The sequence below is a fragment of the Telmatherina bonti genome, assembly GCF_933228915.1.
Source record: "Telmatherina bonti genome assembly, chromosome: 23".
In the NCBI taxonomy this organism is placed as follows: Eukaryota; Metazoa; Chordata; class Actinopteri; order Atheriniformes; family Telmatherinidae; genus Telmatherina; species Telmatherina bonti.
In genome coordinates, this window is record NC_136632.1 from 26,613,051 (window position 1) to 26,630,207 (window position 17,157).

Below are 17,157 nucleotides of genomic sequence, written 5' to 3' on the forward strand. Positions count from 1 at the left end.
GTCAGAGGCAGAATAGAGGCTTCCAGGCTCATTCAGGCCTCCAGCAGCTCTGCTTCGGCATGCAGCGAGTGTTCAGGCACACATTCAGACAGACTGACATGGAGACGTCTGACGTCCGCTGCTCTCAGATGAGGTCAGTTACTCAGAGTTCTTACAACAGAGACCACGATGAGACGGATTATTCGCTTCATCGCAGACAAAACTCGCTCTGCTTCTGGCTGGGCGAAGAACGGCGGCCTGGCTGGATGTGTTCTGGTTCTTCAAACCCATTCCTGGTTCTGCATCTTCAGACCCGTTTCTGGTTCTTCAGATCCGTTTCTGGTTCTTCAGACCCATTTCTGGTTCTTCACACCCATTTCTGCTTCTTCAGACCCATTTCTGCATCTTCAGACCCGTTTCTGGTTCTTCAGATCCGTTTCTGGTTCTTCAGACCCATTTCTGCTTCTTCAGACCCATTTCTGCTTCTTCAGACCCATTTCTGCATCTTCAGACCCATTTCTGCTTCTTAGGACCCATTTCTGGTTCTTCAGACCCATTTCTGGTTCTTCAGATCCGTTTCTGGTTCTTCAGACCCATTTCTGGTTTTTCAAACCCATTTCTGCATCTTCAGACCCGTTTCTGGTTCTTCAGATCCGTTTCTGGTTCTTCAGACCCATTTCTGGTTCTTCAGACCCATTTCTGCTTCTTCAGACCCATTTCTGCATCTTCAGACCCATTTCTGCTTCTTCGGACCCATTTCTGGTTCTTCAGACCCATTTCTACTTCTTCAGACCCGTTTCTGGTTCTTCAGACCCATTTCTGGTTCTTCAGACCCATTTCTGGTTTTTCAAACCCATTTCTGCATCTTCAGACCCATTTCTGCTTCTTCAGACCCATTTCTGCATCTTCAGACCCATTTCTGGTTCTTCAGACCCATTTCTGCATCTTCAGACCCATTTCTGCTTCTTCAGACCCATTTCTGCATCTTCAGACCCATTTCTGCTTCTTCAGACCCATTTCTGCATCTTCAGACCCATTTCTGCTTCTTCAGACCCATTTCTGGTTCTTCAGATCCGTTTCTGGTTCTTCAGACCCATTTCTGGTTCTTCAGACCCGTTTCTGCTTCTTCAGACCCATTTCAGGTTATTCAGATCTGTTTCTGGTTCTTCAGACCCATTTTTGGTTCTTAAGACCCATTTCTAGTTCTTCAGACCCATTTCTGGTTCTTCAGATCCGTTTCTGGTTCTTCAGACCCATTTCTGGTTCTTAAGACCCATTTCTAGTTCTTCAGACCCATTTCTGGTTCTTCAGATCTGTTTCTGGTTCTTCAGACCCATTTTTGGTTCTTCAGACCCATTTCTGGTTCTTCAGACCCATTTCTGGTTATTCAAACCCATTTCTGGTTCTTCAGACCCGTTTCTGCTTCTTCAGACCCATTTCTGCATCTTCAGACCCATTTCTGCTTCTTCAGACCCATTTCTGGTTCTTCAGACCCATTTCTGGTTCTTCAGATCCGTTTCTGGTTCTTCAGATCCGTTTCTGGTTCTTCAGACCCATTTCTGGTTCTTCAGACGCGTTTCTGCTTCTTTAGACCCATTTCAGGTTATTCAGATCTGTTTCTGGTTCTTCAGACCCATTTTTGGTTCTTAAGACCCATTTCTAGTTCTTCAGACCCATTTCTGGTTCTTCAGATCCGTTTCTGGTTCTTCAGACCCATTTCTGGTTCTTAAGACCCATTTCTAGTTCTTCAGACCCATTTCTGGTTCTTCAGATCTGTTTCTGGTTCTTCAGACCCATTTTTGGTTCTTCAGACCCATTTCTGGTTCTTCAGACCCATTTCTGGTTATTCAAACCCATTTCTGGTTCTTCAGACCCGTTTCTGCTTCTTCAGACCCATTTCTGCATCTTCAGACCCATTTCTGCTTCTTCAGACCCATTTTTGGTTCTTCAGACCCATTTCTGGTTCTTCAGACCCATTTCTGGTTATTCAAACCCATTTCTGGTTCTTCAGACCCGTTTCTGCTTCTTCAGACCCATTTCTGCATCTTCAGACCCATTTCTGCTTCTTCAGACCCATTTCTGGTTCTTCAGACCCATTTCTGGTTCTTCAGATCCGTTTCTGGTTCTTCAGACCCATTTCTGGTTCTTCAGACCCATTTCTGGTTCTTCAGACCCATTTCTAGTTCTTCAGACCCATTTCTGGTTCTTCAGATCCGTTTCTGGTTCTTCAGACCCATTTCTGGTTCTTAAGACCCATTTCTAGTTCTTCAGACCCATTTCTGGTTCTTCAGATCTGTTTCTGGTTCTTCAGACCCATTTTTGGTTCTTCAGACCCATTTCTGGTTCTTCAAACCCATTTCTGGTTCTTCAGACCTGTTTCTGCTTCTTCAGACCCATTTCTGCATCTTCAGACCCATTTCTGGTTCTTCAGACCCATTTCTGCATCTTCAGACCCATTTCTGCTTCTTCAGACCCATTTCTGCATCTTCAGACCCATTTCTGCTTCTTCAGACCCATTTCTGCATCTTCAGACCCATTTCTGCTTCTTCAGACCCATTTCTGGTTCTTCAGATCCGTTTCTGGTTCTTCAGACCCATTTCTGGTTCTTCAGACCCGTTTCTGCTTCTTCAGACCCATTTCAGGTTATTCAGATCTGTTTCTGGTTCTTCAGACCCATTTTTGGTTCTTAAGACCCATTTCTAGTTCTTCAGACCCATTTCTGGTTCTTCAGACCCGTTTCTGCTTCTTCAGACCCATTTCTGGTTATTGAGTCTCATTTCTACTTCTTCAGACCCATTTCTGGTTCTTCAGACCCATTTCTGCTTCTTCAGACCCATTTCAGGTTATTCAAACCCATTTCTGGTTCTTCAGACCCATTTCTGGTTCTTCAGACCCGTTTCTGGTTCTTCACACCCATTTCTGGTTTTTCAAACCCATTTCTGCATCTTCAGACCCATTTCTGCTTCTTCAGACCCATTTCTGCTTCTTCAGACCCATTTCTGCATCTTCAGACCCATTTCTGGTTCTTCAGACCCATTTCTGCTTCTTCAGACCCATTTCTGGTTCTTCAGACCCATTTCTGATTCTTCAGACCCATTTCTGGTTCTTAAGACCCATTTCTAGTTCTTCAAACCCATTTCTGCTTCTTCAGACCCGTTTCTGGTTCTTCAGATCTGTTTCTGGTTCTTAAGACCCATTTTTGGTTCTTCAGACCCATTTCTGGTTCTTCAGACCCATTTCTGGTTTTTCAAACCCATTTCTACTTCTTCAGACCCATTTCTGGTACTTCAGACCCATTTCTGGTTCTTCAGACCCATTTCTGGTTCTTCAGACCCATTTCAGGTTATTCAAACCCATTTCTGGTTCTTCAGACCCGTTTCTGCTTCTTCAGACCCATTTCTGGTTATTGAGTCTCATTTCTGGTTCTTCAGACCCATTTCTGCTTCTTCAGACCCATTTCAGGTTATTCAAACCCATTTCAGGTTATTCAAACCCATTTCTGGTTCTTCAGACCCATTTCTTATTCTTCAGACCCGTTTCTGCTTCTTCAGACCCATTTCTGGTTATTGAGTCTCATTTCTACTTCTTCAGACCCATTTCTGCATCTTCAGACCCATTTCTGGTTCTTCAGACCCATTTCTGCTTCTTCAGACCCATTTCTGGTTCTTCAGACCCGTTTCTGGTTCTTCAGACCCATTTCTGCTTCTTCAGACCCATTTCTGGTTCTTCAGACCCGTTTCTGCTTCTTCAGACCCATTTCTGGTTATTGAGTCTCATTTCTGCTTCTTCAGACCCATTTCTGCTTCTTCAGACCCATTTCAGGTTATTCAAACCCATTTCAGGTTATTCAGACCCGTTTCTGGTTCTTCAGACCCATTTCTTGTTCTTCAGACCCGTTTCTGCTTCTTCAGACCCATTTCTGGTTATTGAGTCTCATTTCTACTTCTTCAGACCCATTTCTGGTTCTTCAGACCCATTTCTGGTTCTTCAGACCCATTTCTGCTTCTTCAGACCCATTTCAGGTTATTCAAACCCATTTCTGCTTCTTCAGGCCCATTTCTGGTTCTTCAGACCCATTTCTGGTTCTTCAGACCCATTTCTGCATCTTCAGACCCATTTCTGGTTCTTCAGACCCATTTCTGCTTCTTCAGACCCATTTCTGGTTATTGAGTCTCATTTCTGGTTCTTCAGACCCATTTCAGGTTATTCAAACCCATTTCTGGTTCTTCAGACCCATTTCTGCTTCTTCAGACCCATTTCTGGTTATTGAGTCTCATTTCTAGTTCTTCAAACCCATTTCTGCTTCTTCAGACCCATTTCAGGCTATTCAAACCCATTTCTGGTTCTTCAGACCCATTTCTAGTTCTTCAAACCCATTTCTGGTTCTTCAGACCCATTTCTGCTTCTTCAGACCCATTTCTGGTTCTTCAGACCCATTTCTGCTTCTTCAGACCCATTTCTGGTTATTGAGTCTCATTTCTGGTTCTTCAGACCCATTTCAGGTTATTCAAACCCATTTCTGGTTCTTAAGACCCATTTCTAGTTCTTCAAACCCATTTCTGGTTCTTCAGACCCATTTCTAGTTCTTCAAACCCATTTCTGGTTCTTCAAACCCATTTCTGCATCTTCAAACCCATTTCTGGTTCTTCAAACCCATTTCTGCTTCTTCAGACCCATTTCTAGTTCTTCAAACCTATTTCTGGTTCTTCAGACCTGTTTCTGCTCTCTTATGTACACAAACGTGGACATCCATTTCAAATGGTATCATACATCGCAGCATTCATTCTTCCATGTGACGTTATGTTGCCATGGCGAAGTCAGCTCATCCACTAGTGGGCTGTGGTAATACGCCGTTATAAAGTTGTTTACAACCTCCTGAAAACACCAAAAGACGATTAAACACAAACACAGATTTGTTGTTGCCATTGTCGACTTCTGCATCTTCTTCCCTTGTTTTAATTTGGCGGTTTCTGCATCATCGTCTTCCTCCATCAGAGAACCTGTCGTCTTGCAGAGACGTGCTCCAGAAGACCTGATGAGTTTCCCACTTTGCTTTGTTTCCACTCCTTCTCACTGGTGTTGTCGAGGTTTTAGTCCTGGAAACACGTCCAACAGGTCCATAAGGGACAGGTCCATGAGGGACAAGTCCATAAGGGACAGGTCCATGAGAGACAAGTCCATAAGGGACAGGTCCATGACGGACAGCTCCATAAGGGACAGGTCCATGACGGACAGCTCCATAAGGGACAGGTCCATGAGGGACAGGTCCATGACGGACAGCTCCATAAGGGACAGGTCCATGACGGACAGCTCCATAAGGGACAGGTCCATGAGGGACAAGTCCATAAGGGACAGGTCCATGAGGGACAAGTCCATAAGGGACAGGTCCATGACGGACAGCTCCATAAGGGACAGGTCCATGACGGACAGCTCCATAAGGGACAGGTCCATGAGGGACAGGTCCATGACGGACAGCTCCATAAGGGACAGGTCCATGAGGGACAGGTCCATAAGGGACAGGTCCATGAGGGACAGCTCCATAAGGGACAGGTCCATAAGGGACAGGTCCATGAGGGACAGGTCCATATGGGACAGGTCCATGATGGACAGGTCCATGACGGACAGCTCCAAAAGGGACAGGTCCATAAAGGACAGGTCCATGAGGGACAGCTCCATAAGGGACAGGTCCATGAGGGACAGGTCCATGATGGACAGGTCCATGACGGACAGCTCCATAAGGGACAGGTCCATAAGGGACAGGTCCATGAGGGACAGCTCCATAAGGGACAGGTCCATGAGTGACAGGTCCATAAGGGACAGGTCCATATGGGACAGGTCCATGATGGACAGGTCCATGACGGACAGCTCCATAAGGGACAGTTCCATAAGGGACAGGTACATGAGGGACAGGTCCATAAGGGACAGGTCCATGAGGGACAGCTCCATAAGGGACAGGTCCGTGAGGGACAGGTCCATGAGGGACAGATCCATAAGGGACAGGTCCATAAGGGACAGGTACATGAGGGACAGGTCCATGAGGGACAGCTCCATAAGGGACAGGTCCATGACGGACAGCTCCATAAGGGACAGGTCCATGAGGGACAGGTCCATAAGGGACAGGTCCATGAGGGACAGGTCCATATGGGACAGGTCCATGAGGGACAGGTCCATATGGGACAGGTCCATGAGGGACAGCTCCATATGGGACAGGTCCATGAGGGACAGGTCCATATGGGACAGGTCCATGAGGGACAGGTCCATATGGGACAGGTCCATGAGGGACAGCTCCATAAGGGACAGGTCCGTGAGGGACAGGTCCATGAGGGACAGCTCCATAAGGGACAGGTCCGTGAGGGACAGGTCCATGAGGGACAGATCCATAAGGGACAGGTCCATAAGGGACAGGTCCATGAGGGACAGCTCCATAAGGGACAGGTCCGTGAGGGACAGGTACATGAGGGACAGGTCCATGAGGGACAGCTCCATAAGGGACAGCTCCATAAGGGACAGGTCCGTGAGGGACAGGTACATGAGGGACAGGTCCATATGGGACAGGTACATGAGGGACAGGTCCATGAGGGACAGCTCCATAAGGGACAGGTCCATGAGGGACAGGTCCATATGGGACAGGTCCATAAGGGACAGGTCCATGAGGGACAGGTCCATATGGGACAGGTCCATGAGGGACAGGTCCATGAGGGACAGGTCCATAAGGGACAGCTCCATGAGGGACAGGTCCATGAGGGACAGGTCCATATGGGACAGGTCCATAAGGGACAGGTCCATGAGGGACAGGTCCATTTGGGACAGGTCCATGAGGGACAGGTCCATATGGGACAGGTCCATAAGGGACAGGTCCATGAGGGACAGCTCCATAAGGGACAGGTCCATGAGGGACAGCTCCATAAGGGACAGGTCCATATGGGACAGGTCCATGAGGGACAGGTCCATGAGGGACAGGTCCATATGGGACAGGTCCATATGGGACAGGTCCATGAGGGACAGGTCCATATGGGACAGGTCCATATGGGACAGGTACATGAGGGACAGGTCCATATGGGACAGGTCCATATGGGACAGGTACATGAGGGACAGGTCCATGAGGGACAGGTCCATAAGGGACAGGTCCATGAGGGACAGGTCCATAAGGGACAGGTCCATAAGGGACAGGTCCATATGGGACAGGTCCATAAGGGACAGGTCCATGAGGGACAGGTCCATATGGGACAGGTCCATGAGGGACAGGTCCATATGGGACAGGTCCATATGGGACAGGTACATGAGGGACAGGTCCATGAGGGACAGGTCCATATGGGACAGGTCCATGAGGGACAGGTCCATATGGGACAGGTCCATATGGGACAGGTACATGAGGGACAGGTCCATGAGGGACAGGTCCATATGGGACAGGTCCATAAGGGACAGGTCCATGAGGGACAGGTCCATATGGGACAGGTCCATGAGGGACACGTCCATATGGGACAGGTCCGTGATGGACAGGTCCGTGAGGGACAGGTCCATATGGGACAGGTCCATGAGGGACAGGTCCATATGGGACAGGTCCATAAGGGACAGGTCCATGAGGGACAGGTCCATATGGGACAGGTACATGAGGGACAGGTCCATATGGGACAGGTCCGTGATGGACAGGTCCGTGAGGGACACGTCCATATGGGACAGGTAGGCTGGTCTCACCACAGTCCAGGTCTCCACATTGTGATGGTCCATCCCAGATGCTCCCAGTCCAGAGAAGTGGACCGTGGAACCAGGGTCTGAAATGACGTCTGTGAACGTAACTCTGGGTTGTAGAGCTTGGTGAAGGTTTCCACGGTAACCATTGTTTATGTGGTTCCATCATTTGGTTCTGATGGTGGTTCTGGATGCACCCATCCATCTAAACACAGGAGTTCAGGTTTTATCAACAAGAACGAGACAAAAACTGGGAAACATGGTGGTTCAATGAGAGGAAACCAAGAGGTTTTTACACACGTGGGCTAAAAAAGCAGAAAATTATCGATGCAGCTCTTTTCCTTTCACTTTATATTCCATCTTTACTCAATTATTTTCTTTTTGTATTGAAGAGTTTATTCATATAAAGCAAAGTAAAAACTAGATACCTTTTTCAAATGGTAAAATATTTGAAAGAGTTTCATTTCATGTAGAAAATGGTCACAAATATATATATAGACTACATATAATATATATATATATATATATATATATATATATATATATGTGTATATATATATATATATGTATATATATATATATATATACATATATATATATATATGTATATATATATATATATATACATATATATATGTATATATATATGTATATAAATATAGTTTTAAGCGCTCCTTATCAGGAAGAAGGAGTAAATTATATGGCTGTTGTAGTTTATACTGTAGTAGAAACCACTGTGTTGGTATAAATAATGACACTGATCCGGTTGTTATGGTCCAAACCGTCCATATAAAGATGTACTGCGCTCTGGAACCAGTTTGACGGTAAAAGAAGGATTGCAGGGAGAAATCTTAATAAAAAACATGGAAAGCGGAACAAAGCCGACATCCTGTTTTTCTTCTTTAACACGTGTTGCTGGAACTTCATCTGCCAACTAATCACATTTATTCAGAGAAGTCCTGCATTCCTGCATCTCCGGGAAAAACCTGGCTCCTGGCAGGGATGCTAAACTTTTTATTTTTACAAATACATGCACGCACACACACACACACACACACACACACACACACACACACACACACGTTGGACGTTTGGTTGGATTCGATTCCTGATTGGAGCTTTAATAACGACACAAAGAGCCTTTGATCGGCTGTCGCTCTGTGTGTGTGTGTGTGTGTCCATCTGCCAGTCATAGATGAATTGTGCGGAACACACACACACACACACACACACACACACACACACACACACACACACTGCAGCTCTGAATAGACGTGAGTTTTCTTTAATGAGAGTGAAATTTAAATCCTGGACATTGTGCTGCTTTCAGGGTGCAGCCAAAAGCAGGTTTTCCTTCTACACACACACACACACACACACACACACACACACACACACACACTCACACACACTACACAATGACGTAATGCTTGTGTCGGAGCTGAGACACGTCCCGAATCAAAGCCAGTCACCTGCTGTGGGATGAAATGCATTTAAATTCAGTTTATTGTCTCGTTTTAACAGGAGCAGAATTAGAAACAGTAAAACTTTATTTAAACTGTTGTGAAAGGGTGACAGCAGCGTCTGGAGACGCTTCCAGCCCCAACAGCCCATCCTGAGGACATCTGACACCCTGGAAACCCACGGCAGCGCTTTGGGAAACCCTAACCCCGACACTTAAGGACTTCTTTCAGAACCAGCGACGCTGCTCCGGTTCAGTTTCAGGCTTCCTGGATCTCTGAAAAAACACGTCGGTGTCCTGCAGGTTTTACAAGTTTCCCTCAAACCTGCAGGACGGCGGGTCGCGAGGACCAGAACTGAGGATCCCAGAGCACAACTCTAAACCAGAACCACCAAAAAACCTCCTAGAATGAGACGTTAGAAAGCTTCTGGAACGTAGCGCTGATGTTGGTCTAAACCTGAGGAGCAGAGAGAAACATCCAAAACTTTATAAATGAGCCTGAAAACCCGGACGAGTCCCCGACAGCCTGAAATTCTGGAGTTTTTCTCCCGCCTGAACCAGAAGAGACTCCGCAACGAGAAGGAACCTGATGAAGCTCCTAATGGGTTCGTCCAGAAGCGTCTCAGGAACCTGTGGAACCTGGTGAACTTCATCAGGAGCAAATAAACGTAAAATCTCAGAGTTCTCTGGACTAGGAAGCCTGAAACACAGAAATCCCGTAAACTAGCTTGGGAACGTCGCGAGGAAACCTCCTGAGATCCTGGAGGTTCTCCATTCAACCAGCCGCGTTCCTCCTCTTACAGCAGCAACACACACCTGGTTGGTTCTTCTCCGTCCGGTTTGCAGAATTTATTCATCACTCAGAAAAAACGTCGAACTTTTGTTTCAACGATTCTTTTCACAAAGATGACGAGACTCAGTTCCCATGAAATCACCAGCTGATCAATCAGCAGAATATTGTCAATAACCTGTCCTGTAAACCACATGCGCTGCACATGTACATGTATTTTACATGTGCATCACGTGTTTTACATGAGATGTACATGTGAAGCGCATGTGGTTCGACACGTGAGATTTACCTGCGTCTACATTCGACATTCCTGATATAAAAAAAATCCCACATTTATTGGATGAATTGAGGCTAAATGTTTTTTTTAACAACGATCTGGCGACCGCCTGACATCTTCTCCCGACGAATTTCTTCCAGAACCTCTTCGTTCTGTTGTTCCTACTAAAGATCTGGACCCGAGAAACCACCTGACATCTGAAGAAACCTCCATGCAGAACCTCCCTACAGAACCTCCCTACAGAACTTCCCTACAGAACCTCCTTACAGAACCTCCCTACAGAATCTCCTTACAGAACCTCCCTACAGAATCTCCCTACAGAACCTCCTTACAGAACCTCCCTACAGAATCTCCTTACAGAACCTCCCTACAGAATCTCCCTACAGAACCTCCCTGCAGAACTTCCCTACAGAATCTCCTTACAGAACCTCCCTACAGAACCTCCCTACAGAATCTCCCTACAAAATCTCCTTACAGAACCTCCCTACAGAACCTCCCTACAGAATCTCCTTACAGAACCTCCCTGCAGAATCTCCTTACAGAACCTCCCTGCAGAACTTCCCTACAGAATCTCCTTACAGAACCTCCCTACAGAATCTCCCTACAGAACCTCCCTACAGAATCTCCCTACAGAACCTCCCTGCAGAACTTCCCTACAGAATCTCCTTACAGAACCTCCCTACAGAACCTCCCTACATAACCTCCTTACAGAACCTCCCTACATAACCTCCTTACAGAACCTCCCTACATAACCTCCTTACAGAACCTCCCTGCAGAACTTCCCTACAGAATCTCCTTACAGAACCTCCCTACAGAATCTCCCTACAGAACCTCCCTACAGAATCTCCCTACAGAACCTCCCTGCAGAACTTCCCTACAGAATCTCCCTACAGAATCTCCCTACAGAACCTCCCTACATAACCTCCTTACAGAACCTCCCTACATAACCTCCTTACAGAACTTCCCTACAGAATCTCCCTACAGAACTTCCCTACAGAACCTCCCTACATAACCTCCTTACAGAACCTCCCTACATAACCTCCTTACAGAACTTCCCTACAGAATCTCCCTACAGAACTTCCCTACAGAACCTCCCTACATAACCTCCTTACAGAACCTCCCTACATAACCTCCTTACAGAACTTCCCTACAGAACCTCCCTACATAACCTCCTTACAGAACCTCCCTACATAACCTCCTTACAGAACCTCCCTACAGAACCTCCTTACAGAACCTCCCTACAGAACCTCCCTGCAGAACTTCCCTACAGAACCTCCCTACATAACCTCCTTACAGAACCTCCCTACAGAACCTCCCTACAGAACCTCCCTGCGGAACCTCCCTACAGAACCTCCCAACAGAACCTCCCTGCAGAACCTCCCTGCGGAACCTCCCTACATAACCTCCCTGCAGAACCTCCCTACAGAACCTCCCTACAGAATCTCCCTACAGAACCTCTCTGCGGAACCTCCCTACAGAACCTCCCTGCAGAACCTCCCTACAGAACCTCCCTACATAACCTCCCTGCAGAACCTCCCTACAGAACCTCCCTGCAGAACCTCCCTGCGGAACCTCCCTACAGAACCTCCCTACGGAACCTCCCTACATAACCTCCCTGCGGAACCTCCCTGCAGAACTTCCCTACAGAACCTCCCTACAGAACCTCCTTACAGAACCTCCCTACAGAACCTCCCTACAAAACCTCCCTGCGGAACCTCCCTACGGAACCTCCCTACAGAACCTCCCTGCGGAACCTCCCTACAGAATCTCCCTACAGAACCTCCCTGCGGAACCTCCCTACAGAACCTCCCTACATAACCTCCCTACATAACCTCCTTACAGAACCTCCCTGCAGAACTTCCCTACAGAACCTCCCTACAGAACCTCCTTACAGAACCTCCCTGCAGAACCTCCCTACATAACCTCCCTGCGGAACCTCCCTGCAGAACCTCCCTACAGAACCTCCTTACAGAACCTCCTTACAGAACCTCCCTACAGAACCTCCCTACATAACCTCCTTACAGAACCTCCCTGCAGAACCTCCCTACAGAACCTCCCTACATAACCTCCTTACAGAACCTCCCTGCAGAACTTCCCTACAGAACCTCCCTACAGAACCTCCCTGCAGAACCTCCCTACATAACCTCCTTACAGAATCTCCCTACAGAACCTCCCTGCAGAACCTCCCTACAGAACCTCTCTGCGGAACCTCCCTACAGAACCTCCCTGCAGAACCTCCCTACATAACCTCCCTGCAGAACCTCCCTACAGAACCTCCCTGCAGAACCTCCCTACAGAACCTCCTTACAGAACCTCCCTGCAGAACCTCCCTACAGAACCTCCCTACAGAACCTCCTTACAGAACCTCCCTACATAACCTCCCTGCAGAACCTCCTTACAGAACCTCCCTACAGAACCTCCCTGCAGAACCTCCCTACATAACCTCCTTACAGAACCTCCCTACAGAACCTCCCTGCAGAACCTCCCTACATAACCTCCTTACAGAACCTCCCTGCAGAACTTCCCTACAGAACCTGCCTACAGAACCTCCCTGCAGAACCTCCCTACATAACCTCCTTACAGAATCTCCCTGCAGAACCTCCTTACAGAACCTCCCTGCAGAACCTCCCTACAGAACCTCCCTACAAAACCTCCCTGCGGAACCTCCCTGCAGAACCTCCCTACATAACCTCCTTACAGAACCTCCCTGCAGAACTTCCCTGCAGAACCTCCCTACAGAATCTCCCTGCAGAACCTCCTTACAGAACCTCCCTACAGAACCTCCCTGCGGAACCTCCCTACAGAACCTCCCTACGGAACCTCCCTGCGGAACCTCCCTACAGAATCTCCCTACAGAACCTCCCTGCAGAACCTCGTGGGGACAGAAGGATCCAGATGTTGTGGAGAACCGGGACGGTTTGTGAAACACTTGTTTGAGGAATGTCAGGAAAAGTCTGTGAAACTCAAACAGAAGTGGAGCTTTTTTTTTGGCCCCTTTAACCGCCAAAACTACGTGACATGCGCGAGACACAACCAGAGGCCGAGCTGACAGGTGCTCCGATTCTCACTCCTGCGTAACATCTGTGCACGCGCACGTATGCGTGCGTGCAGACACAGAGTATCTGAATGACTTTGCACAGACTGAGAGCAACAGGTTGCTGAAACTGAATAGAAGAGGCGCGTGAGCCCTCGGTGTTAACTTACAGGTAGGATGTGAAGACGCTCAGGTTGCTCGGTGCGTCCCGGAGCCCCCGGTCCGAGCAGTCCACCCGGTGCAGCAGCCCGTCCACGTCGCACCGGCAGCGGCCAGGGCAGGTGGAGCGCCCCGCCGCCCCGGACCCGGTCCCGGAGCTGCTCCCCGCGGCTGCAGCCCTCTGCAAGCCGGAGGGAGAGCTCTCGCTCGCGGCCACATGGTTGCGCATCTGCCCCCCGGCCGCGGAGCTCCTCAAGCCGGCCGAGAGGAGCGCAAACGCCGCCAGCAGAGCCACGAAGCCCCGCATGTCCCGCACCGGTTCTCCCCTGGAGGGTGGAAGTTTCAGGTCCAGCTGCAGCCCACGCACAGATGCGTGATCAGTGGGGAGAAAGCTGCGGGTCTGGCTCACGCACACGTCCCTGGATCCGGACTAGAGAAAGTCTTCAGAGCTGGAATAAAAGCGCAGATTGTCTGAGCTGCAGTCTGCTGTTTGGTCGCTTTCCAGGCTGCACGCGTGGAGCAGCACAGCGCGCGCGCGCGCGCGTGTGTGTGTGTCTGTGTGTTAGAGCCCCTCCACTCACACCACAGCAGCGTGGAAACCACGTCCACTTCCACAGAGCCAGCCTGCAGGAGGACCCAGCTGGGAGGAGAAACTGATCACATATCGATCAGTTTGGATTCATGCAGCTGAATTCCATCCAGAAACTTTCTGCTCAGAAAGATGAAGCTTTAAAAAACACAAAGTTAATAAAATGTTTTTCCTGAAGCCCTGATTCATCTGAGAGGAGGAAATTTACTCCCAGAGCTGCTTTTCCACATGTAGAAATTTCTATTAAAATCATTTTAATGTCATTTTGGTTTTTTTCCCCCAAATTTATGAAACTTTTCTTTCTTTTCAGCTTTTATTGAGTTTTTATTTGAGTTTTTCTGAGTGAAAAGTTTTAAAAATTCACATTTCTTTTGTTTTTCATCACAGCAAAGTGAAGATTTGACAGATTTAGAAACAGTTTTCTTTCTTTTTTATTTACTTTCTGTTTTATTTCCCATCTTTGAGCTCATTTTTTAGGCTTTATGCACAAATCTTGTTGTTGTCTTTGATCTGTTATTGTTTTATAAAGACAATAATTTAATGTTAAATGACCAACAACACATGACTGGAGATAACTGTGGCAGCGGTGTGTGGAAAACCAAGGCCATTGTGACCGTTTCCATGGGAACGAGGATGAGAAGCATCAGTTTGCCAAGGAGGAAAGACATCAGACATGAAAAGACCGAACCAGTACGGCTTACTGGGAAGGGCTGCTTACAAACCAGTGTTGGACAAACTGGACTGGACTGGACTGGACCGGACCGGACCGGACCAGACCGGAGTGGACCGGACCGGAGTGGACCTCACAGCCACTGTTGAGCACGGGGGTGGAGGTATGATGATCTGAACACCTCGTGTCCGGCTCCTCAGACACATTCATCATGAAGAAATAAATAATAACTCTTCATTTACTGTAAATTTATATTTTTTATTAGTTTGTTTCATTCTTGTTTTTTCTTTTTGTTCATTTACAACTTTGTGCTTTTTGTTGCAGTTTTGTCTTTTTTTATTGCTGTTTTCCAATTATTTGTGGTAATTCTTTATTTATTTACAAGTTTTGCTGCATTTTGTTCATCTCAAAGTATTTATTGTCCATTTTCATTTCTATTTTCAGCTTCTGTCCCCTCATTGTTTGCATTTCATTTTTTAAGCCAAAATATTAAAGATGATCAAACATATGAACCTACTTTGAGTCAAATAAAAAAAGGTTGCACGTGTCCTCACAAGCTCTGCAGCTGAGACTCTGGTCCTCAGAAGGTCTGCAGACCACAAACAGAGTCCAGGTTAATGATCACCCAGCAGACTTCCTGCTCATGGAAAAAACACACAGAGTTTTATATCAGAGAGATGTTTGTTGGAGGGCGGAGTGACGGTGAGATATGATGACGGTTATCTCTCTCACACACACACACACACACACACACACACACCGAGGCAGTGATGCAACGTGTGTGTAAAACCAGGACAAATATCTGCCTCAGCGTTTATTTAAAGAAACAGCTCAACAGAAATCATCGTTCTTTGTGTGTTTTTATACAACAAGTGGTTTAAATCTGAGGGTCGGGGTCCTCTGAAGGGACACCAGATGATCCAGAGGGGTCGTAAGATGTGGCGCTGAAACACGTCTGCAACACTGAAACTACACGCAGCCACAAACAGATCCGTTTTGTTTCTGTCTCACAGGTTTCAATCTTTTTCAGGCTGTTTTTTACCCATAATTCTTCTTCTTGCTGCATGTTTTGCTGGTTTTGTACATTTTTGCACATATCATAAGTGTTTGTCACTGATTTAGTCTCTTTATGGACGTTTTGCAGTTGTTTTCCATCTGTTCGTGCATCTCTTCATCACTTCCCTATGTTAACCACTTTTGTCACATTTTTTCTTTCATTTTGTCGTCTTTTCTTTTCGTTTGTCTCCTTTTGATTTTGTTGATTTGCCTCTGGTTATTTTGTATCGTCTCATTGTTTTGTATCTCATTGAAGTCATTTTTATCAATTTGTGGTCACTTTGGACGGTTTTTCTCAGTGATCTGCAGATTTTATTTGTCATTAAAACCAAAATTTCACCTCTTTGTCTTTTTGCAGTTTTTTCTGTTTTGTGAAGAGAAAAAAAATCCCACAAAATGATATAAAATTAATCTTAACACTTGATCAAAAACACTGAACTACTTCAACCACTGAGCTGAGCCAAACTTGTTTGCTTTAAGCTTAAACAATCGTCTAGAATGCTGATATAGATCCCAATTAAAAATAGAACTGGAGAGCAACAATAAAATAAAATAAAATAGTTTTCTTCTATCAGTCATTATTCTTGACGTTTAGTTCCTGGTTTTTAATGTGCAGTGCAACAGCGACACTTGGTGGCCAAACTGTGGTACTGCAGCCGCAGGTGGAGGTGGAGGTGGAGGGAGGGGGGTTCTTGGAGGAATTTTACGTTTCTGGGCCAAATTTTCGTTAAAATTAGATTGACAGTCAAGGCTTTAAAAGGCATTCAACACATAAAGGTTTTACAAATTGAACAGGAATAACTGTCGGGGAAACTAACAGAGATTGATCCAGATTACAGAAGCAAATTCTGTTTTCTGCTGTCAGACATTATTATCAAAGAGATTTACATCTGAGAACTGATCAATTACATGGAAAAGGTTTTGTTAGAACAAAGTTCAACATTTAGCATGAAGTCAGCTTTAATATATTTTACATGATGCATGTTATGTTTGTTTAATCTTGATGACTCGTTTAAATTAATTTTAGGTCATTACTTTCATCATTAATAAGTTAGTGAATGCTCGCTTTAATTGATGTTAATGTATTTAAATAAATTACTAACAGCACACAAACAGAATACATCCCTTTTCCGCATGATTTGCTGAAAAAACAACTTAAAACGAACATGTTTTATTAGCTGTTTTAGGAAAAAGATCAAAATAATGCTGAAAAATTAGTTAATTTATCCATCGGTGGAAAATTCCTGTCCACAATGCGCCTTTTGGATTCATTCGCACGTGCTTCTCTTCACCTTTTCATGAGAAACATGAGAAGAACATGAGAAACATGAAAAGAACATGAGAAGAACATGAGAAGGGCTGTATGAGAGAAACGCGACGTTATGACGTCAGACGCTGTTCCGTCCAGTTTGTTGCTCAACGTGAGAAACTCCAGCGTCACATGACGTGCAG

The 17,157-nt window shown here is 46.3% G+C and overlaps 1 protein-coding gene across 1 annotated transcript in view; it reads right to left on the minus strand.

The window, feature by feature from the left end:
• Positions 1-13,697, minus strand: part of LOC306773571 (leucine-rich repeat-containing G-protein coupled receptor 5-like) — a gene marked incomplete at both ends in the record, with an annotated part of 61,987 nt that extends 48,290 nt beyond the window's left edge. The window contains one exon of the mRNA XM_079263426.1: positions 13,402-13,697. Coding sequence (XP_079119552.1) covers positions 13,402-13,697 — 296 coding nt within the window. The remainder of the gene's footprint in view (positions 1-13,401) is intronic.
• Between the last annotated feature and the right edge of the window lie 3,460 nt (positions 13,698-17,157).